The 23,990-nt window shown below is 46.0% G+C and overlaps 1 protein-coding gene across 3 annotated transcripts in view; it reads right to left on the bottom strand.

Annotated features, from left to right (window-relative positions):
* Positions 1-23,990, bottom strand: part of LOC119195830 (protein diaphanous homolog 3-like) — a 127,295-nt gene that overhangs the window by 24,582 nt on the left and 78,723 nt on the right. For 2 of the 3 annotated variants that reach the window (XM_062561717.1, XM_037451119.2), the window contains 2 exons: positions 16,943-17,038; positions 16,301-16,363 (listed from right to left, as the gene is read on the bottom strand). In XM_062561717.1, the coding sequence (XP_062417701.1) occupies positions 16,301-16,363; positions 16,943-17,038 (159 nt within the window). The remainder of the gene's footprint in view (positions 1-16,300; positions 16,364-16,942; positions 17,039-23,990) is intronic. The other variant, XM_062561718.1, reaches the window with a different exon arrangement.

The raw sequence follows: 23,990 nt of genomic DNA, 5'->3' as shown, positions 1-23,990 counted from the left end.
CTATTCTATTGTGCAGTACGCAGTTATGACGGGGCAGGGAGAAATTCAGATACTAATAGGGCTGGGCTGGACAAGCGGGCTTCAGACGCTTATTTGTAAATCATACAAGGACTACTTCACGGGATGTGATTTTGTGCTTATATTAATTTGGGTTAACCTTATGGAGCCAAATCCAGGTTAAAAGTTTTGTTCATTCGAAAAAAAAATGTGAACCTTAAAGATTATGTTTTGTTGTTGAACATTGAAAAATACAACACTGTAATCAAAATAAAAGAAATTGGATGAAAAATATTTTCGGGTTGAATATAGTTTGAATATTTTTTTGAAAAGTTCTTTTCATTCTTCACTTTTATTTCTTTTTTGATATTCACTTTATTTGTATTTTTCGGTTGCGGATTTTATATTTTTAGGTTCCAAACTTTTTTTCGCGTTCGGATCTTTTTTTTTCCACATTCAGACTTTTGACCCTGATGTGGCGTAGCGGGCGGCGCGTCGACTGAGAGGAGCGTGTCATCATGAGTGACAGTTTCATCAACCGTTAAAACATAAGGTTGATGAAACGCCCCTCTCAGTCAACGCCCCCGCCCCCCGGGTCAAAAGTCTGAATGTAAAAAAAAGAAGATCCAAACGCGGTTTTGAACCTGAAAATATAAAATCTACAGTTGAAAAGTACAAGACAATGAATATCAAAAAATAAATAGGAAAAAAGTGAAGAATGGAATTTTATTCAAAAAGATATTAAAACTGAGTGTGATTGGACAATGCGTTTTACAAAAGCATGCTGAGGGAGGACATACGACATTTCCCCCATAACCACGAGTGACTACCTCATGATCACCAAAGTCATTTGGTACATCCAAACAGACCTGGGAGTCACAGCAATATCTGTTCAGCTGGCAGGCTAACAGCTATCTGTGAACACAAACGTGGATGAATCATATTTATGAGCGGGACAAAAATGTTCATCCCAGCTTCATAGGCTCTCAATCACAAGGTTCCCTCACCAGGGCGATCAATGCCGTCTCACCAACATTGATCGCCCTGTGATTGTGCCATAACAGAGGCTACGCTATACTGTAACTCACCACACACACGGCCCTTTATTGGTTCAAACACCTGTCGCGCTGATGAAGCTCAAAATAGGAACTCCCCGGTGGAAGCAGGTACGCATGCAGTAGGAGAGATGTGCTTGACGTTGCATCACTTTGCAAAAGGGAAAGAATGGAAGCTGTGTGTGTGTGTGTGTGTGTGTGAGGCAATAACCTCCATAACTCAATAACTCCCATTGCTCCTGGAGTTTTAATTAATCAATGAATTACTGAATCATGCCACAGCATAGTCTATCAGAGAAACCTGGATAAAAATAAAAAAGATTATTCAGAGCCAAACAGCACTACGAATGTGATACATATACAGAGGAGAAAATGATGAAATACATTGAAAATATCTTGAATCAAGGTTTGCTGCTTTTTTTTTTCTTGCTTTAAACTTGAGCTTGACTGCGACGCATGTAACTGAAACTGTGCAAAGCCTCCCTGTTATTATAGAAACAGTCCAGAGAGGAAGCGTGGTTAACAAATGCAGGAAGAAAGACCTGAGGAGGTTGCCAGCTGGGAAGAACAGATATTGCATTAGATAGAATGACAAGGATTAGGTGGTTCAAGACCGTGAGTTAGGTGAGTAAACCGTAGCAGCAGGACGCCCCAAGTTATTCAGCTTAAGTGAAGCGCTGACGACTTCCTTGTGTTTCTGATTAGCATTGTAATAGATTCATATTAACCGGTGTTTTCATTAGCATCCGCAGTAAAGCCTCAACTTAATTTGGGATTTTTAATCCCTCCATTACCGAATGTCATTTGACTCTTTCCCATTTTTCCCCTTTATAAAGATTTAGTATTCCTTCTACCTCCCTTTTGCTTCAACTGGGCCAGTGCATACCATACAATTGCGCCAGACACACTGAAAAACCTATTATGTGAAAACTCAGCTTAGCCGCTGTGCAAAAAAAAAAAAAGAGAAAAATATCTGGGCTCAGCATTAGGGATCAAGCAGCCTTGAGGTTGAAACACCAACGGCCGCTGAATGTCACAGAAAACGTGACTGATTCTTGATCTCATCCTCAGCCTTTGAAGGTGCACCTCTGTTGGATGCATGTTGATTAGGTTTGAGAAGCATTTCTTTTTCTCTCACCGAGTTCGAGATCCTTCCGCTGTTTAATACAGAGTAATAAATCAACAAACAACAAATCTCCAGTTTTCTTTTTTTTGGATCATGAATACGGATTATCATCTAGAGAAACGATGGCTGAGATCACGTAAAACAATATTTGATTGTAACACAAATGATGAAAATCTAATTCTTAAAGCCACGCAATTGTGCATTTCAGGAGAAAGTTCGATTGAATTCTGGCCGAGTTACATCAGTGAGGGGATGATGACTTGACGGGTCGGAGTGCTTTGAGAGGTCGGAAGTCTAGAAAGCGCTACACAAGTACAGTTTATTTACCATAGGACTAGCAATGCAAGGCACAATTTTCTTTTGATAATTCTTTCCTTAAAAACGTGGATGTAGTGTAGGGCTTTTCTCGGACACGTTGCACTGCCGCTGCAGTCTCTCAGATCTAATGGGAGAGGGATTCTTAAATACCTGCCACAGTAATCACTATGCTCTCTAGAGCTAAGCATTTGAGGCTAACGGCGAACTAATCAGTGGTGGGGATCAAGCAATTAAATAGGGAGGCTTCTATCTTAAAAGCATTGGAACAGCTTGTTTACCTCACAAGAATTCTCCCCTCAATAAACAAGATTAAACTAAACCACTTGTCTTGTGCACTTTTCTGGAGGCCAAGACCTGACCGGCATATGATCTTAATAAAGTCGTTTTTTCTTTGTGGCATATGAAAGAGAGGTTCCTGTTTCATGTGTGATAGATGCTATAGAATACCAGATATCTCTCTCTGACACTCTTTGTCGGTTTAATGAGCCCTCGTGAGAGACACCAGGCCCACACACAGGTACTCTGACTACGTGTACGGCCGCGTGCGCACAGACGCGTCACTTACAGCACGTTCTGGGGAACAGAAATGACAAACTGACCAAAATAGCCTCAGGTGGAGTATGGGATATATGTACACAGGGTTACACCGAAGGAGAAGTTAACTGTCAAACGTCTTTGTTGGAAAGTGTAGACAAAAACACCTGAGAACTCATGTGATGCTGCTCTTCAATGCAAAATGAAAATCAGTCAGTGATAAAAAAAATGACTGTTTACAAAGCAAATATGTTCCTCTGAATGTCAAAGAAATCAAATGAGCAGAGGCGAAGACAAATATGAAGTGCATCTAATGTCAAACGCAGCAACAAGAAAGACACGAGACCACAGCGTGGGCCAGAGCTGCTGCTTCTGGTACACTTAAAAAGAAACGGCAAAAACTAAATTGTGGCTTAATGAGGTACATCGGCATGGACCGTAAACCTAGCAGTACCAGCGACTGTTGACCTCAAGCAAGAAAAAAAAAAAAAAAAGCGAGTGAGCCATTATCCAATTATTCTGCTCTCAAAGGACACTCTTTACGACTACCTGGAGAAGATGGGCCGAGGAAATTGTTGTAACACGATGTCAAAAGTCAAAGGTTTTTTGTTAATATTCTTGCACAATAAGTAAGTGCATTTTTCGTGATGGCTATTATCACTTTTTTGGAGTCTGAGCAAAAAGAGCTTTTCACATACTAGGTGTGTGAAAGCACAAGAGCATTTAGCGTGCAATACAAACGTAACAAGTACAGCATCATATTTAGAGAAGCACCCAGGATCCATCTTATTCGATGGGTTGATTGGTTGGTTGGAAAAAGCCTGCTAGCGACTACTCACATGAACACCTTTGAAACAATACAACAGGCCCATTTAAAAAGGCTTCAATTAGGTTTTTGAAACGTTTAAGGGATATTTATATACAAAATACTTTTATACTCAAGACGGCTGTCAATTGATGTCAGGTATTTACTGTAAGGACCCCTAACTACCATTAGCTCACCATTTTATTTTTAAATAAAGGAAAATCGGACCGGTTGACGTCCTTTGCCGGCTCGGGTTACTCGCTGCTGCGGCGGCTTCGAAAGCTCCTCTTGGGCGGATGAGAGCAAATGACTCAGACCTCGCCCTGATGCTTTCTATCCGACAAAGCAGCCTAACAAATTAGTGCTTGCCACACACAAACCTCTCTAACACGTCTGTAATCAAGCAGCAAGACCTCATCATCACCCCCCATAAACAGTGGGGTGTGAATTGGGGAGGAAGAAAAGTAAATCGCACACAGGTTTGCAAATGACGGATGATTAAGGGCGGCTCTTCCTTGCAAATCCTCACATAATCAAGACAGTTGCCTTACAGCAGCGGCTGAGGGGGGAAAAGGCAATGCCATGTGATAGCTAGCAGGAGGTGAGACGCATCACCTGGGAAGTCTACTTATCACTGCATTTGAGTTCAGCGGCTGTTTGGAGGTGGGGTTGTTGGGTTCGTTTTCACAGCACAATCTCTATGCCAAGCAGTATGCTTCCATCAACAGGGCCATCCCTCCAAGGGCTTTGTGTCACTTCCTGTTGGCTTCAGCTCCCGCGCTGCCGTACGCCGCTATCTCCATGACAACCCGTAGATGGCCCCGGGTTCGGGGAGCCGGTGATCCAGGGAGCTTTGCGCCGACAGTGGTGGTGGAAGAGGGGCTTTGATTGATAAGCAAAGCTGCCTTACCTCAGGCTCTAGTCGGCTCTGACAGGGACAAAGCAGCAGTCTGCCGCGCCTGCCAACGACGCGTGGTATAAATCATCGGCAATTTCATCAGTCGGCAGTGAGAGACAGAGAAAGCCACAGAGACCAAAACGGGAGGAATGGACACCTGTCCCCATGACTTGGTTTATTCCATCTGTTCTGTTCTTACCTTTCCTCCCCATTCCTGTCCCTTCCCCTTTTTCAATTTTCGCCTCAGTCCGAAAACCATGTCACAGGACTGAGGTGAGGACAGCTTTTCTCAAAGAGGATTGTGCTGTAACTCAGTCAGTTCGCACAAATTACAAAAAGATATTTTTCCCACTTGAGCCTTGTGACATCTTACCATACACACAATCTCCCTTTAATCTTTATTTTTTTATATCATGGATTTGAGCAGTCCATTGGTGACATACCTGCCGTCGCACCAAGAAAATAAGCAAAAGTGAATTGTTCAATTTGTTGAGGCTCTTTAACAACCTTTCACAAAAGTGTATCCTGGGCTGCCACGGTTCATCAGTGGAGGACAAACTGCCCACACATTTCGTCAATGTAGAATAATTGTGTTCAGGTCAGAAACAAGTGATCAAGTACTTGATCTGGATATTTTCAAATATGTTTCGCTTCGTAGAAATTGAACCAAAGCAGAACAAACACTTTTCTCATCTTTAGTTTTGAAAAGATTTGTAAAAGTAGCTTTCTCACGACCCAAATCCTTATTTGCGAAACATGACAGTGACCGCCGTCTGGACTGCGTTGTACAGCGTGATCACTATACGTTGGTGAGAGCTTCATGCTCGAGGCTAAACGCTGCAGCTGGGGAGTCAAAAGCAAGACATATAACACAGTTTCCCTACCATTTCAATGACTCGTCAAAACAGCAAATGGCGTGGTTCAAAGGCTTCCATAAGGAACACACTAGATGGGAAAACAGGCTCTAGGCTGACACACCTCAGCTTGTTTGTTTTTCATCTCAACACCCTTCTCTGTTGCTCTCCGCGTCTGTATCTTAGGCGTCTATCAACTCACCCCTGGAGCTCCATCAGAGACGAGTTGGTCTGTAGTCATTGTTTGCTGATATTTATTTATCTCTGCTTGGATCTTCAAAGTGGATCATTTAGGCCTACTAAAGTGGATGTCAACTCCTTTACCCCCTTTCATCCAAAAATGAATGCTTCCAAATCTCGGGAGCTGGGACAAAAGAAACGATAATGACTTGCATCTGATACAGAAAAATAAGACATAAGTAAGATCCAAACAAGTCATCTGCAAAGTCGGTGAGAACTGCCAATGTGTGAAGTTGAATTTGCACATGAAAAAGTCAAGTTAAGTGCTTTATTATTTGAATCCACCACACATCCAGGGGGAGATCTGAGACTTTTTCTCTGTCACTGATCTATTTTGGTCCTCATCATTTTCCCCTCTAACACCTGACAGATAATTATCCACGACATCTACATTTAGTCCTTTTTCTCCAAGCAAGATGTTTTTATATGTGTCACTACAGAGTGACATGCTGGAAGGACTAAAGCAATTAGCTCGGAAATGTCACCAAGCCATCGAGGACAGTCTCAGTACACACGAGCCCATTACAGCACTCCCCACTCAAACTTAAAACACACCCACAGTTCATTTATCCACCATGTCTCGGCGTGGCTATTCTTCATGGGGCCCCGCTTCCTATTCTTTCCATGTTTCATGACACACTCCAGGATCATCTTTTTAGTGCTGGCCGGCGTCTCTCGCGTACAGAGGACTCGCGTAATCACTCACCTCCCTGATAAATCATGTCCCTTCTGCTGTAGCCCAAACACCTTTCATTGTCGGGGCTCAGGCTCGGCTGGAGAGCCTGATGGATGATTTAAAAAGGCACCCGGCCACTCGCCACACCCCAAGACCTTGCTGGGTGGATAAGCCTCGTTCATTAACCCTCTAACACGCCCGAGCCCATGAAGCCTGGACGGTCTTACACTTTGTCTACATGGTAAGAAGGGAACAAAACGTAAAGATTGTTATCCTTGGGCCACCTCTTTCTTCTTAAAGCTTTCAACTCTAGTCCAGGCTAAGTCGCCGAGCCGGGGGGGCAAGGCTTACTCACAATGGACTTGTGGAAAAGCCTCCTGTGTCTTTTCCCTACTTTAAGGATTAATAAATAAAACACAGAAAAGTGAAACTGTAATCTTGAAATGAATGATCCTTAAAACGGTTTAAGGCTGGTGTACTGAAGCACAATGTCTACATAGGATTTCTGTCATAGCAATTGAGCCTGTATTGGTATCACTATGCAATAGAGCGACCATCCTATAAAGCACATGTGCCAAACTCAAGGCCCGCCACGTCATTTTATGTGGCCCGCGAGTGCTTAATTCACATATGTCAAACTCGCAAATCCGGCCCGCCGCCGGAGTGTGTACGGCCCGTCAGCGTGCACCCCCAAAAACATTTCCACTGCTTGTTCTTGCTCTAAATGCAATGTATACAAGAATGTAGGCATAATAACTTGGCTATTAATAATTGCAATCCATACAGCCATAGCAGGACAAACGCACAGTAACACACACACACACAAAATGTAAATCCACCCAAAGTGGTGTCAAGTGTTCATCTGCTCTAATCAGCAACCCAGAGTACTTACTGCAGGTTTTGTGACTTCTTCTCTGATCAGAGAGCACTTAAACGTGCTAAATGTTCCCCTGCATGGGCCCTGACCTCCCCATGCACGAGCAATGTCTGCATTTATTTCAGCTCGCATACGTACTGTGCTACTCTCTTTGAGCTTTCAAGGGAAGGATTTTCACAGTAGGAAATACAGAAAATATACAAATAGGAACTAGATTGCTGCAAACACAATTTGTCAACTTACTTACTGGTGAGACTGGTCTTACTGGTGAGATTTTATTATTATGCAAGTATTGGAAGTGCATACATTTCCCCGGACTGACTCCCGCTGCACGGACTGTACAAACCTCTGTGCTTCCAATGTCTTATTTCTGCTATGTGCGTCACTGCCATTGAAATAAGGTGAGTCAAGTGACACACCATCTACATCAGGAAACATTTTTGTTTGAACGCTATAACTTTCAAATTGAAGGAATCAGGTTCTAGACTTCCGTCCATTAGCCGTGCTGGGTAAATTGTTTATGTTGGTACGAACCTTGGAAGAACAGCGAAGCAATGTATAAAAAATGAGCATTTGACATGAGGCAATATTTAAGTGGGAAACCGTCCAGGTACCCGCCATGTCAGATTGTCGCATCTGTGCTTTGGAAGAAATTAAACGTATTAGCTCCAGCAGCATTAAAGGCTCCCGTCTTTGCATAAATGGCATCATGAACGGAACTAAAAGTGAGAGTAATGAGGTACATAAAACAATAAAGCCAATTCAGCCAGCTACATCCCAATAGCCCTGCTCAGCCCACTCAGTTTTCCACCAGTATCAGACAATTTCATACTGTAGATGCAAATAAGCAATTTTCTATTATTTCAGCTTGCAAATGAGAGATACGTTGTATCAAAACAAATGTGTATAAATGTGTTTGGCTGGAGATGTTACTGCACGCTGAATAGAATCTGAGCGCACACACACGAGTGTGCGTATTTGTGTGTGTGGCTGCCTGTGTGGACAAACGCAGAACTATCTGTGAAATACATTTAGACATCCTCGCTCCTCTTTGTCCAACAATGTAATTACCAGTCGAACCGAGCCCACTAATTACCTCCCTGTTCAGAGAAATAATCACACTAGCCATAGAAGCCTTGGCCTGGTAACCAAAAACAATAATCAGGTCCACCGTGCAGGGTTATTATATTTTCCATTTGATCAGAACGTGCGTTACGATTTAAAGTGATGACGTATTTTTTCTTTATTCATTAACTATTTTTTTTTTTATATACCAATCAATCAATTTTTCTGTTGAATTTGTTACAAATTCAAACCTCTACCCCATTGGGCTCTAATATGATTCATTAATTAAGGATAATTAACATGGCTTGTTTACTAAATGTGTTTTCACTGTCCCCAACAAATTCTACTTCATTAGTAACAGCGGAGGGAAATTATTCGTGAAGTCCTGTGAAGCTTGGAGCCAGACATTTTTGACACAGAGGCTCTGGAATCAAAATAAATGATTTAAAGAGTAACTGGGTCATGTAAGACTTGCTTCCAACAACAGGCAAAACAAAGTTCACATCAAAGCAAATTAATAAATGTGTGAGCAGTCATTAGCTTTTATTTGATGTGCTGCGAGTTGAAAGCTACTAAAAGATCCCATTTTCAACTATGACTTTAACTGCTGCCACTCCACTTTAGGTTGCTTCCCGAGAACTGAAATTATGCATCATTAGTGAAAAACAAAAAGCTAAACTCCCTATGGAGGGGCGGAAATGAGGATATATTTCTAGCGAGCATTGAAACAGATGTCTGATCAGACCGCAACAACGATACTGCTATTAAACAAGAGTAAGCCAATCCAAATTTACGGAAAGACCACTTTACATCCTTAGGATGAGACGTCCACTACGGGACTCACCCGTACAACACAAGACAAAAAATTCAATTGGTTCTATTGTAGGTCAAAGGAAGGTCAAAACTCGGACCAGTAATGCTGATTTACAGGGACACAAACACAGGAATTACAAACAAACTCATTATAAAGCACTGAATGAGCAATGGCAGGCTTTTTTTAAAGGATCTTTTTTTTCTTTTCTCATGCCCTTTGCCAGCCAGCAGCCACTTCCTTGCCTTTGCTGCTTTGCTTTATTGTGATGCTAAACACTGAGTTTTGACATTCAGCGGGCCCCAGCAAAAGGACAGGCTACTGCACGCAGTAGAGGAGAGAAGGCCCTAATGGGTTCAACTGGAATGGAAAGCATCTGCTAAGTCTCCACAGGCTGGAGGAGCGGGAAATGTCAAGTACGGTTATTACAGACAGTCAGCGGCTCGAGGAATTCTCACCTGAAGGAAAAAACTCGGACGATGCGAGAGCACACGCCACGTCTCCACACATCGGCGCCCCGAAAGAACCCGTACAAATTCAAGCATGCAGTCAATGCAATGCCGTTAACTAAGTACATTTCTAGTTTGTCTTGTTTGGAAAAAATCCTGAGTAAAAATACCTAGTGCAAGGCAAAACTACCCTCTCCTGAATGGCACAGCCCATCACATGCTTGGGAAGTGTTCAGAAATCTGCACAAAGTCCCAGAGAGATTTCTTTTTACACAAGATCACTTGAGTTCATTTGGTAATTTGTACCCCCGAGGATGCTAATCAAAGCTAGAGCCAGGCTAATGAAGCTCTTGAGCCCATAGGCCAGAGACACAAACATGACCATGTGACTCAAGGCTATACATCTTTGTGTGTGTGTGTGTGTGTGTGTGTACGTGTCAAAGTGAATGCATGTGGTTCTATACAGTCAAGCCTCTGAATGAGCATTAGAGGGCGATACTGTTTAATAGCATATCAGCGATGCCTCGCTGTGTCCCTCTCTAAGGGCAATCCTGCATCCAAGAGATCCGCCAGCCTTCCCGCTCCGCCAGCGTGGAAACTTCTCAGAGGCTCCACTCAAGGCCTTTTGGACCACAAAAGCTGGAGAGGGGGCCGACGTAACAGCCAGAGAGACGAACGCCATCGCCGCGGACTACAGTGGCCCTAAAAATCAACGATGGGAGCGTATGGGTTTGCTTTCTGTAGGAGTACGGTGCACTGGAGACTTATACCTGGATACGGGTCTGCTTACAGATTGGTTACAGCTGAATTTTTAAAAGAAAAGGCACAAATCATCCCCTTTCATCACTCCTACATAAAGTCCACGCTTTAACTCCATAGTCAAGACGGCTTAGTGGGCAAGCATAGCGGCACATGCTAACGCAGATGTGTTCTTTCTGCCAAAAGCCCACAGTGTGACCAGTTGCTAATGTGAGCCCGAAGCAAAAAGCCAGACAAACAGCCTACTGAAAAAGACAAATGAATAAAAGGACCACAGTTGGAAGATGAGACTGAAGTGGGGAGAAATGAGGCTGTAGCACTTGTGATGCTCTTTTACCAAAGAGACAGAACTCCAGCACCTCCCTTTGCACAGGGCATGGACATGAAGAGGTTAGGGGTGGTTTCCCTCCCGCAACAACGCGAGTTCATATAATAGTCTCCCTGCCGCTTTCTCTCACTGACGGCTACGCGATTTGGCTGCTGGCGTCGGCGAATGTGGCAGGACCATAAATGTGTGTGTGTGTGTGTGTGTGGCTCGGCGATAAGGCTTCTGTAAAATTTAATTAGCACAAAGCCACGGTGAGAATGACTTCATTTCTCACTGCATTATTAACTAGAGGACTATGTAAGAGCCTGGTCTCAATCAACGTACGTAACCGGTTCATGACGAATGGGGTGGGAAGGAGGGAGGGACAAAGAAAGACAGCTGGCGAGACGGAAAAGAAAACAATGCCATCAGACCAATAAATAAAAATGCGCTGCGTTTTCGAAACACAACCCATCGGCTCTGCCGCCTTTGTTCCCCGCACACGAGGCGTGTGCTAAGGGCCGACAGAAGGCGAGACGTTGGCCCGCGGAAAGAAGAGACGAGGAGAACGCCGGCTGAATAGCGATCCCACATTAGCGGCTTCGCTCGCAGTTTGAGGCCTGGGCGCTGGTGTGAACGGGCTGATTAGGGTCCTTGGCTCAACATGCTAAGCACCAGTTTCCATTTCACGATCCACAGCCTTTATTACAGCCCAGCTTCCTCATAATCCAGCTAAAAGTGGATATCGGAAGGGGCCTGATCGGCTTAGGACTTGGCTAAAAAAAAAAAAAAAAAAAAAGCGTGGGATGTAGGAGCGCTGAGCAGAGTGCAGAGGTGTTCAGTATCATCTGTTTTATATTAGGGCCGAGTGGGCACAGCCGAGCCCGGGTGACGTTGTGTGTTTGTGCACGCAGCTCTCATCCATCACGCTGACCTCCCAAAAACCAGTCATGTGAATATACGCCACAGCATTTCACTTTCTCATCTTGGACGGGGCAGGGATAACAGAGATTAGCACAGTTTTACAGAATTACCGGCGTTATTTGCTGAAGGTGTGCTAATACGGCCCGCTTTAACACATCTTGATATCAATGTGCGTCACAATTTAACACATTTGGGTGGAATAAGAGGCCTCAGACTTCCTGTGTGGGAGAAATTGAAAGCGTTTTTTCATTATTTATACCTGCGCTACCAAGGCAACAGAGCAAGTGAACAGCGTCACAGTCACACTCAATGACATACCACGTAGAAACCCTCAACCTAACTAAACCCTTTCAGTGAAAGAATAAACTCTTTCCCTTTCTCTACATCTCCCAGTTGGTACGCCACCAGTCTGACTGCACATGTTGGACCTAATTACACTTGCTACTATGCAAAGGTGTTAAGGTGACCTCCTGTTCCATCTGTTCAATGGACGTGTGCAAAGGCTCAAACACGCACACAGGCACGCTGAGAGCGGAAAAAGGACAGACGGACAGACAAAGGCAGGTCGCGGTGCACTTTCCCACCTGAATGTGCCTTGGTCCACGAGAGCCATCGAGATGTCTGAGGCCACCAATCAAGTGCGGCGGTCTACAGAGTGCCACTGTGACTGCAAGTGGCCAGGTGACCGGGGATGCGTCATCGCTGCCGTGCCAACCCGGGGGCGGCCTTTGACCTCGGACCCGCACATCCTCGAAAAACACGGGGGGTTGAAGCCCGACAATTCCGATGCATGTATGCATGCGTGGAAGTGGGAGAGTGAGTGTGTGGTGTTCAGGAACAGAAGCTCTTTGGGAATAACCTGTCACTTTACTGAAAAACGCAGCCAGCGTACATGATGTGTGGATGATATATTACGACCAAATGCAGATAAATCAGCAACTTTTTGGTGCTCTCCTTTCTGTCTCTGGTTCACTGAAATGATTTAATAACCCCTTTTTTTTGCTTATGTCATGTCTGGTGAAAAAGCAGCAAGGCAAGGGTGGGGGGAGGGAGGGGGAGATAAAGCGCAGACAAAACAAAATAAAAAAGTAAAGAGTCACCTGAGCAAACTTTAGAAGGAAGGAAGGCTATCTCCCATAATTGACGTGGATACGAACCGACAGAAAAGTGAAGGAGGAGCGGCAAAGCACACACACTATCTGCTGGATGCAGTTGCTTGCAGTGCAATCCAGATCTCACAGTCTATAAGAGGCCCAATCAAAGGAGGCAAGCATCTAACAGCAGATTCCACTGGAGCATCTCAGCCCCAGGAAGCGAGAGTGACTGACACTCTGAGCTAGTTTCTCACTAAAGTCTCACATGTGCGCACACAGAACACACAGGGACAGGCGTCAACCAACTTCCTTTCCGGTTTTCAACTTTCATTTCAACCTCAAACTCCCTTCAGTTTCGTCTAAATGATTTTGTGCAGCACATGCTTCAGAAAAGAGATTGGCGGATTGAGTCTCAAATTAAGCCCATCGGTCTTCTCCTAAAGCCATTGACACGTGTATATACGCAAGCCTTTTGAAGCACGAACTGAATAGCTGAGCGCGTGAACCAAAGACCCGACATTAAACAGAGAAATGCTCTCAGCAAAGAGCAGGTCAAGAAGTCCGCTTGGCAACCACGTAGCACACATCGTCTCCGACAACCGGAGGCTTGCTCTTATGGCCGAAAACCATAACGGAAAGTAAGGAGACCTAACTCCGACTTCCACTTGGTAAACGGGTTCAGCGACGCTGTGAAGTGACCTTTATATCAATTTCAAGCTCCAGTTCGGAGCTTTATCACACATGATAATTGTTAGGTCGGGTTTCACCGCAGACATTCTGAAGTAATGGCTCCTAAAGACAAAGACATTTACTCCCACACAGAGCTCGTTGCTCCTCACACATAATGGATCATCACTCCATGTTAAAGGCCTTTGAGCACGCACACACGCACACTCAAAATGGGGCTTGTGCTGCGTCGCACAGTTTGAGGCTCCTGCACTCCGTCAAACCCAACCACAAAATAAGTGCAGTTATGTGATTCCCCTCAACATGTGACGAGGGCCTGCTCAGAGGACTGAAATGACCAGACGGAGCCTCGAGAGACGTTTCCAGAAGCACACAGTTAAAAAAGCTACGGCTGCCTTATAGATTCAATTTGCAGATTCAAGTCTCTTACACCTGTGTGGCTAACCACCATCGATCCATCATTCTGAGGAGCGCAATCCAATTTAGAGTGTCGAAGAGCCCTGGAGCCCTGCAGCCTTATCCTAACCCAGGCCACAGCCACCGCAAAGCCTGCTTACCTCCATCCCCCGAAGTCTACATGTGTGTGTGTGTGAGTGCGAGTGAGTGCTGGGGGAGGCTGCAGACCGAGCTAAACACCGTAGCTGCTGGCTCATGTTAAAGCGCGCTGAGCCAATTCAGAAGTGAGGGAGGCGAGGAGATGAGAGACAGAGGAAGTGGGGACAAATCCTGAGGACGCAGGCAAGGAACCTTACTTTTATCATTTATTACTTACAGTAAATTGAAGAGGACAAGAGGAAGAGAACAAGAAGGAAGCACTAAGAGGGAGGGGACCCTGTATGCCCCCGATTTTGCAGCAAACAGCGGAGTAATGCCTCTAATGCTATCTTCTACTTTGGGGCAATCACACTCGTAACGAGGAAGAACTACACGTAGTTGAACTATTCTTTGTGATGGCGAGCACCATCTATTGGCTGTCAAATTTGTTTCTGCAGACAGCCAAAAGTGCACCACTGCAACAAAAAAAAAACCTGGTGCACTCGAGTGTCCCTTGGTGTGGGAGCTTAACGGCGGCGCGCATGTTTGGACCACCCATGTCAATCCCTCCACCTTCTACGCAAAATTACAGTATCTCGTGGCACGGATGTTTTCGGTTTTCAATTCTCTCTGCTGCTCCGCTGGAGTGTAGCAGAACCCTTGAGATCAATTATTAAAGGGTATTTAAAACTGTGGGAAAAAGAAGGTGGTTGGGTGGTGTGAAAGGGAAAGCAGCTGTTTAAGTGCTTCGTGCCGGCGACTAAACTTCATCACCTCCCAACTTAGCAGGGAGCATCCAGTGGGTTTCACTCACTCCGGCGACTAAACCCAGGGCAATTAAGGGCCGGATCTCCGCAGGGGGAGAGGGAGTGGGGAGGGGGTGCGGCAGGAGCAGCTGAGAGACTCCATACCAATAACAGGCAATTATGTTTGGGGAGGGCCATTGTCAGGCCGTGAGAGTATCGAGGAAGACAGCAGGGATATGGGATGGTAGGGAAATGAGGAGGAGTGTTATTTAGGAGGCAGATGGCAGAGAGGGGGAAATTAAGATGAATGGGCACTGAGAGGGCTGCGCTGGTGCCGGGCAGAGAAAAGTAATTAGCCGCGTTTGCTCTGCAAAGGCCGGCGATGAGCGCGGCGTCCTGCAGTGACGGGCTCCAGCCCCAGAGCGCCGTCAGCCGACAGGGCCGCGCCTCGAGCCGCCGGCAGGGGGCCCGCGTCCTGCGCACCTTCTACAGCATGAACCCAATATGATACAATATCCCTTTTATGAACAGGCTCTATCTCCAACACACAGTCAGACTGCCCCCCGCCCCCCAACATTGTTCCCTAGTTTCACCCAAACCAATTGGCTCTTTCATACCTCCTCACACTCCATTTCTTATGTTCCAGCCACCTCTATCCGTCTCTTTCCTCCCACCCTGTATACTTCCCTCCCCCTCGCCCCTTTCCAATCTCATTTCAGATAAGTCGAGGCAGAACAACAGAGCAGGGCCTTTTATCATTGCCATCAATTTTGTGGGTGGACTGAGGGTGAATAATTGTATTCATGTGGACCCGTACACACAGCCCACAGTGATTCCAATTACGGGTAATAAGTGGTAATTGGGTTACGGTGTAAAATTTGAAGCGCTTCAGTGATAATTGTAAAAGACCTTTGACAAGAGAAGAAAGCTGCAGTTTGTTTTTGCAAGCGCCAAAGCACAATATTTGTTTACAGCTTTGAATGACACGGGGTATCCGATCCAATCTTGACTCCCTGGAAGTCACACGGTAACACACACATTTTGCCCTTTTTATTTTGAATTCTAAAAGGGAGTTTCTAAGTGATGAACTACAGCTGAAAGTGGCTTGCATTTGTTGACGTGTTTGGTTTTGGTGCAGAGGCCTCATCGGCTACTGCACATTAGTCTCAGGCGAGAAGCTTGAAATTTGAGTTGAACTCAGTCAGTGCCTCAGTTTCTGAACAATTTAGGAACCTGATCAACAGTGGAGTACAGTCCACACACTGCTTTCAAAAGAATTCCAACCCGGGCTTCGCTCACAGTCCGCCCAACACACTGCCTCAAACTGTATCACAATAGACCTTTCACACTTTCCGGCGGCACACAAGGTCATCGGGACAAATTGAATGGTCCCAAAACACACACACACACAAAGCAGGACACATGAACTGTAGCAACAAAGTTGCAGTGCATGCAAGACGGCCGGCCATTTGAGAGCAGATAAAAAGGCAGAGCTGAGCATGCTTGAGGCTTTAGCTTTGCGGCTTTTTAATGATTTGCTTTACCATGTTGAACAGGCCTGAGAACCTGGCGGAAGGAGCTGGGGCTGATGGTCTTCTGCTGGTTATCTGTGGAGGGCAGGGGACATTTAACGCCAACATATCTTACTGCGCTAAGAGGGATCAAAGAGATCATGCGGGGGCCCTTCGCTAGCTGAAGAACGGCTGTGGAGGGAAGGCCATTACCAGAAAATACAGTGTTGAAGGGCAATGCTGTCGACTGCCCATAAAGTCTAATGGACTGTCTCCTCAAAACATGCACACAACCCAACTTGGCTTCAAGACCATTTGGGATTTAGGACTGCCAGAAAATAAATAACGGGCTGTTGATTTACTGAGATCCAAACATCCGACAGTTGTAGTAATGTTGTCGGGCTGTTCTCTGGCAGTGTGCTACTAGTCAACATGTGCACAAACAACAAACTGGTGTATTTTGCAGGCAAATGAGAATGTGTGGAGGCATCATTAAACAAGGATGCATTCGATTCACCCAGATTTTAAAACCATAACAAGAAAAGTATGCATCCAGTTGGCAAGTTTGGACTTTTTGAAATTCTATCTGGAATCAGAATACTGGCCATAAGTACAATGTGGGTAGCAGGTGCTGTGTGTGTGTGCAAAGGTGAAGGCAAAGGATATGAGACTCACCTCTGGGTCTTGGTGCTCTCTTCCTGCGGTCTCTGAATGCAGCTCCTGACTGCAGGGCTTCCAGCAAACTATCCATCACACCTGTCTCATCATTCTCTGAAAAACCCAAGAAGAAAAAGAGTGAGGGATTGTCGGAAGACAGAGGAGCAATACGGATGAATAAGTAAACGCATTGAAGTATGGCCTCGCTGCTGTACGTTAGTCATGTTGCAGTTCACATTGATGTCGGTCCAAAAAGGCATCAAATCCTAATTTTATCCAGCAACCTTGACCTCGAAAATCCAATCAGTTTATACTTCACGTGGCCTAAAGTAATTGATGGAGCGCCTGTCCATCACGCTCTAACAGGGACATCATCAGATAATAATAATACCAAAAAAAGATGAATTTGAGCATGAATTATGTTGATAACCATGGCAAACTAGGCAGCACCAAGGGTTAACAGGCGCAGCAAAGGACTCACAAATACAAGGACCTACAGTGCCCTGTCAAGCTGGAATGAAACACTCACACCTGTAACCGTGGGATATTTACTTTGCAATACTCTCAACGCAAGATATCAGGTCCGAGCTTTGTGGCAGCGCGGGAACCAGCACATATATTGTAGGAAGGAAAAAGGTTTGAAGATAAGACATTTAAATCATAACGATGGACCAGGCTAGTGATTTGCAGTGTGAGGGGAGGTATATGGGAATGCTGAGGGAGAACACTCCCTGCCAAAAAAATAAGTGATGCTCAGCTTGTCATGCAAATGGGTGAGGGTGCGCGCGTGGGGGCTCCCTTTTCAACGCCGCTTTTGTGTTGCCGATAATGTTTGAGGTCTTTGTGGACCTCCCTGCACATGTGACGGGCTCTTTGCCCCCAAGCTTCACATTTTCCATCAATGACAGCCGTGGAATAGATTGACGCACACTTTTAAGTCTGCAGGGAAGTCTTTTAGCTTTTGGTCTTGACCTTCAGCAGAGCACGCATGGTTCAACTTTAAAAACACAAGCAAATCAAAAATACCGATCATTCTTTGTAGTACACCTATGCACACCCAGGAGGGAGAGGCTCCGCCTCCTGTTAGCGATTGCTTGAAAGTGCTGAATGCTGTACTGAGAGCTTTACAACAGCATGCCACACTTAAACCCAAAAGCACCGTGTATGCACAACAAGAAAAGGCACAATCACAAAGCATTGAACTGAAGATGGGGCTTTGAGGCGAGTCATTAATCAAGGTTTAACGTTCTTTATGGTTCGTTCTAATATTCAACCACATTTACATCACCCACCATATTTAGTTATTTTTGGACTGAAATATTCAACTTTAGAAAAGAAATCGCGCCAAATGTTTTTCCTGATTGAAACCGTCAAGCTTTTTTAATTGTTATCATTGGTACCGTTTGCACATTAAAAAAAGAAACTAATGGAATTGAGCAAAAGAGAAGCAGATGACTGCTGGGTATCAACCCTGACTCCGATTACGCTTGCGTGTGTTCATGTCACTCCTTCCATTCCGGTTGGCTTTTCTATGTGGAACATTAATACACATTGGAGATGCGACGGCTGGTCACATGACAGGATGACATCGTTAACATCATTCTCAATTGTATCACCAGCCCCTCTGAGTAAATCTCATGGAAGTGTAAAAATAAATAGTTGCTGTGAAAAAAATCAGAAGCCCCACATTTAAAAATATGTTTTGTTATCTATGATAATCAGTTATTAATATTAACAGGCACATCTGCTGCCGGCCTATTCATGCGGGCTGGGATTGCAGACAGTGTTCGACCTCTGAAGCTCGTCACCTCCGTCAGAAGCCCACCAGCCGTCCTCCTCGGCTCTTTCACAAGCCGCTAACTACATACATCACAGTGCCAGAGTACCGTGGGGCCTGCGAACAGAGTTTTACCCATCTCCTTTCATGCACACAGCCCCATGCGGGACCACGGTGGGATTTCTGCAGACCTACAAAAACTGTCAATCAGCTTCGCGGTACATGGTCCCTTTGCATCAAACCCACTGAAGCTTCTGTATTGAGGGCAGACGGTCCCCGGGGCGGTGGGCTGTGGTGGTGCCCAAACCCCCAAACCGAGCTGTGACTACAAACACGCACATTTGGAGGATGTATCGTGGCCCACTTCCGCGCCTGCCTGCTTCCAACTGCGTGTGTGTGCGCGCGCGCGTGTCCTCTGTTTTGCTTTTCATCCGCGTTCCTCCTCTGACTGACGTGTGCTGGGTTCTTCATCATTAAACGCAGTGGAGAGGCGGCACGAGTCTGCGCGCATCCCCGACGCTCCTCCGCGTCCAAATTCGTCTCCGCTGCCGCCGCCGCGTTCCATCGCAGGCAGCGAGCTTCGACGCACACACACACACACACACACACACAGGCATAAACAAAAATGCGGATGGCGCACAGCAAACACACAAAGAGGGGAAGATCAATCTATTGCAGCACGCCGTGTGCGTCTTCACGTGTAGTACTCCGTTTGACTCCAACCAAAGGGTACATGAAACCCTTTGTGTGCCTTCGGGAGGCGAGGGAAAAGAAAACCCACTTAGATCTCCCGTCTCGGGGATGAACAGGAGCAAAAACATCAATCGGGAGCAACTCCGACAGGTCGAGACAGAAAACTGCTTCATAGAATGTTGACAAGGGGTGCTTTACAGACTGGTGAAATAACAACATATTTATAAACTCACGCCCACAAACCTATGATGGAGATCACAGACATGTCACATGGACAGTAACGCAGGAGGATCACATGGCAGAGGAATATTAGTCAGGCTAGTCGCCGTGAAATGGGCCTGAAACAGTCATTCAGCCTCATTCAGGTCGTTGCCGAGGAGGACGTGGCACGAGAACAAAGCCTCGCGAGACGAACGGGCCGGCGAAGAGTGGTGTCTGATTGGTGCTTTGATGTGCACAATCCGCCTGCCGAGTTCTATTCCGATGCATCTGGGCTCAGAACTGTCATGACAGGCGTGCAATGTGCACGGAGGCTTTTCTGCTTTAATTTTCGAAAAAAGAAAAAGGGGAAAAAAAATAAATACATGAAGACTCGCTCACAAACCAGTCCATTGCCTTACTGAAGTCTATTCAAAGAATAGTCGGAGTGCATTGTGTTTCCATCTTTGTCAATGCAGAGCTGTAAGAACAACGCATTTGGTAGTGAGGGACAGCAGGAAGTGAGGCAGATTGGCTCTGATGGGGTGTGTCAAGTCGGAGTGGGAACAAAAAGAAGACAAAATAACGTGTGAAATATGACATTGTGCTCGCGGCATGGACAAAAAGCAGAAAACCTGAACCTCTATGACGTGAAACTTGAGCGGTCTAGTTAATCAGAGCCTGCTCCGACCGGCCTTCTCCATAGTCTGGACATGCAGCCCGAGAAGTGCGTGTCCTTGGTCTTGGGTCTGATCAGAGACGGGCCGCTGTGCCTCGCCACTTCACTCAACAGCGCGCTGCACTTATCGTCAGGACAATGGCCCGGTGGTGGCCGCGTGGAGCAGAGGAGGGCCTGGGGGGCGGGGGCGGAGGCGGAGGGGGGGGGGGGGGGGGGGGGGGAAAGCTCACAAGACAAAACGCCGCGCCTGAGCCGAGCGACTGCAGGCGGAGCGCCTCGTTCCCGCGGACACTTGGAAGACAAATGGTGCAATGAGGCCAATCAGCCCCCCGCCGTCGTCGAGTACCATGTGGTCCACTCTACTCGACACTTAGAGAGGCAAGTGGCGCGACCATTTCACTGGATGATGAAGAGATCATGAAAGCATGCAGCGCAGCTCACTAACACGTATTGTAATAGGTTCCTGCTGGTCATCCTCACAACTGATGGATGGAGAAATGAAATGAGTTTAGCGGCAGGTAGAAGTCGTCATGTGTCCGTAGTGGCGTGAAAGAACCTAATTTGGACAGAGTTTGTCGTTTTCTTTGTGAAGAACGCTGGTGAAATTGCACAGCAAAGAGGAGGAGCAGCGATCTGAAATCAGAGTCAGTATAACAGATCAGCCCACCATCACCAAGGCTGTCATTTATACACCCCCCCCCGTCCCCCCAATTTATTTTGCTTCGCATGCAGGATATAAGCTAATCAATTTAGACTCCTCTTCGTTTAACTGACGTAAACCTTTTGTCTAAACGTCATCTTGAATAATGGGGACCCCAACATGCATTTATTCTCTAAGCCTCAATGGGACAGAAGCAGGTCCGGCAACCTCCATCAAACCTTCACACAGTGTGGGGAGCGACGGCACCAACAACTAGTGGTGCCAGCTTGCTTTCCTCACACCCCCGTGTAGCACTGTGACGCTACAGCAACATGCTTCAACAGACCTCTGTTCTGCCCTTTCACACCACGCAGACATGTTTGTGTTCACACCTCACGGAAGGACACTCGGCGGACGTTAGGGCATCTCTAGGACTGGTGCCCACCGGCCAGTGGTTTCAGCGGACACCAGCGCCCTCGTTGGCTCTAACAGTAAAAAAGGTACGAGGGATAGATCGTCATCAAATGCCTCGCAGTACAAGCTTCCCTTCCTCCTTCTCCTCCTTTGTTTATGCCCCATCTATGTGTTTAGCATCTTTGCATGCAGGGTTGAGCCTGTCGCTGTTCTTCTATTGGACGTCTTAATAGTTCATCGCTTGTAGCCACGATGGGAATGTTAAATAAAGCTCTGATGTGTAATTTGTCGCTCCACAAACATTCCCGCTCCCGGCCTACCCTGGGAGTTAATGCAACAGATTTGTCATCCAGGCACAGCGAGAGGAGACAGAGAAAAAAAACACCTTTTCAATCTGAACTTCTATCTCCATAGGGCCCTATGCAAATGTATGCGAGCTAATGCTCTCGCTCTCTCGCAGCCTGCCAGAACACACAGTGCAGGCGACGGAGCCCGGCCAGCGCGCATTATTGTGTCTGGAGGTGCCCAGTGTGTGTGGCAGGTAAGTAAGGCCGAGGCAAATGAGAAGCCAACTGGGAGTAGCTCACGTTGCAGGAATACTTAAGAAGAGAAATGCCGGAACCAAACTAAATGCAGATACCTGTGGCAAGCGAAGAAGCAAAAATCCATTTTGATCATTTCCTCCAGGAAACCCTCCTCCCCCTTCCTTCCCCCCGTCTCTCATTGCTGTGCCCTTCAGCATAATGGGGGAAGCGCAGCCTCTCTGGGGCTTTTTAGGGAATTGATGGATAATCAGATGATTACCCAGAAAATCTCCATTGAGGACAATCCTCCCCGACAAACAAAGAGAAAGCTCTTTAGTTAATAAATAGGCTGAGAGACAGACCGAGTGAGAGTGTGAGGGAGGGGGGGGGAGAGAGAGAGAGAGAGAGAGAGAGAGAGAGAATCCTGTCCTGGGTTGGCAGCACAATACCAAATCTCTATCACATATTAATTTCATCCCAACAAGCTGTGCGGCTGCGTGCGCGCGTGCATGTACTTTGCCAGATACATCACTTCTCGAGGATGTCACCGAGTTTGCCTTTAGCTTCATTTAAATTTGAGCGTATCTAAATACATTTCAAGCTGCAGGCATATTTGTATAAGCCTTTTTGACAAAATTTGGCTGAAGTTTATTCTCAAGAGTTTCTTATTCCTGAACTTCTTTTCTGAATTGGAAAACTTTGCAGGGGAGCACAACACATCACGGACGCACACACACAGGGAATGAAGTCCTGGCTGTCAATTTAACAGAGTAAAAAATGTAACACACGAGGGGTTTACCACACCGAAACCGACATTAATCAGAAGGATTTTTGACTGCAATGGAATAAGTGGTGAAAACAAACTAATATGAATGTAATACACAAATTAAAGATAACGTCTTGATTTAATAAGTGTTCATGTGCTCTAATCCAATATTTTTAGCGGCAACCATTACCGCTTTGTGGATGTGGTTAAGTTATTCTTATCTGGACACTGCAATTATACCCCATTTTTCCTCCTCTGTTTAGTTCCACAGCATCTAAATTCTTGATTTAATTGCTGCCTGGATTCTGATTCGGCCCCTCCGGGGTTTTAACTTCGCTGTTTTTCAGCCAGTCTGGCTAGAAATTAAATTCCTACCCATGTCCCAGTTCTCAGAACGATTCCGGCAAGGTTTTGTTTTGAGGATTTCTCTGGATTCTTCTGCGCTGATTTTACCCTCTACCTTCCCGGGCCATTCAGGGGGGCTTTTGCAGAGGAGCATCCCCACCGGCAGGTTGCTGCCACCATCACGCTCCATGCTGGGGAAAAGGTCTTTAGTGCTGGTGTTAATGCAAATACCGCATACATAAGAGCAGACTGTGGGGTAAGACATGAATTGAGAAAGCGCTGCACGTCTCTCTCTCTCTCTTCCTCGCTCAGCATTGCATTTCATTCCATTATAGAAAAATATTAAAATGCAAAAGAGCCTCTTGAAAGTGTTGAAAACAAACAGACTAATACTTGGATATGTTGTCATGTATTTCAAATGTGACATTTCAACCTGAAGCAACGACAGCGGCAGCAGCCGTCTGCCAATGACAGAGCCGAGCCTGCAGCCTCCATGTGCAGAGCATTCAGATCGATCCATGCACATTACCAACCCGTCCTAATACCAACACAGCCCATACAAACAACGGCCTCACGGGAGAAGGTTTTTTTTTTCTTCATTTTCTTTATTGGCTCTAACCCTGTTGCTGGTATTTTCAGATAACTAAAGTATGACATAAGGGGGAGATGGCAAATAAACCTACTGGATGGTACATAACTCATCCACCAGAATCCTGTCCATTACATTTCACCTGGACATGACCCTTCATTCGGGGGGGAGCCCGGCACCGTAAAACTTCAGGCGCTTTGGAACAAATGGTGACAATTGAGGGACGTACAAACGCGAGTGATTGGAAAGTGGAGCGTATATATTTGTATTCCGTCCCGGCCAAGAGAGGGAGGGGCGTTGGCCTGGTGGGATGCCCGCGGCGGCACTTTGGCCTGGATGGAGCATGGCGGCGCTCCGCTTGCACTCTAAACGTGTCCGGGAGTTGTATGGCGGCTGGCAGAGTACTGTTAAGCTGTGGATGGTGGTGGGGGCTGGGATTGC

The sequence above is a fragment of the Pungitius pungitius genome, chromosome 4, assembly GCF_949316345.1.
Source record: "Pungitius pungitius chromosome 4, fPunPun2.1, whole genome shotgun sequence".
Taxonomy (NCBI): Eukaryota; Metazoa; Chordata; class Actinopteri; order Perciformes; family Gasterosteidae; genus Pungitius; species Pungitius pungitius.
The sequence above is the reverse complement of the archived record's forward strand: the minus strand, read 5'-3'. Positions and strand labels throughout refer to the sequence as shown.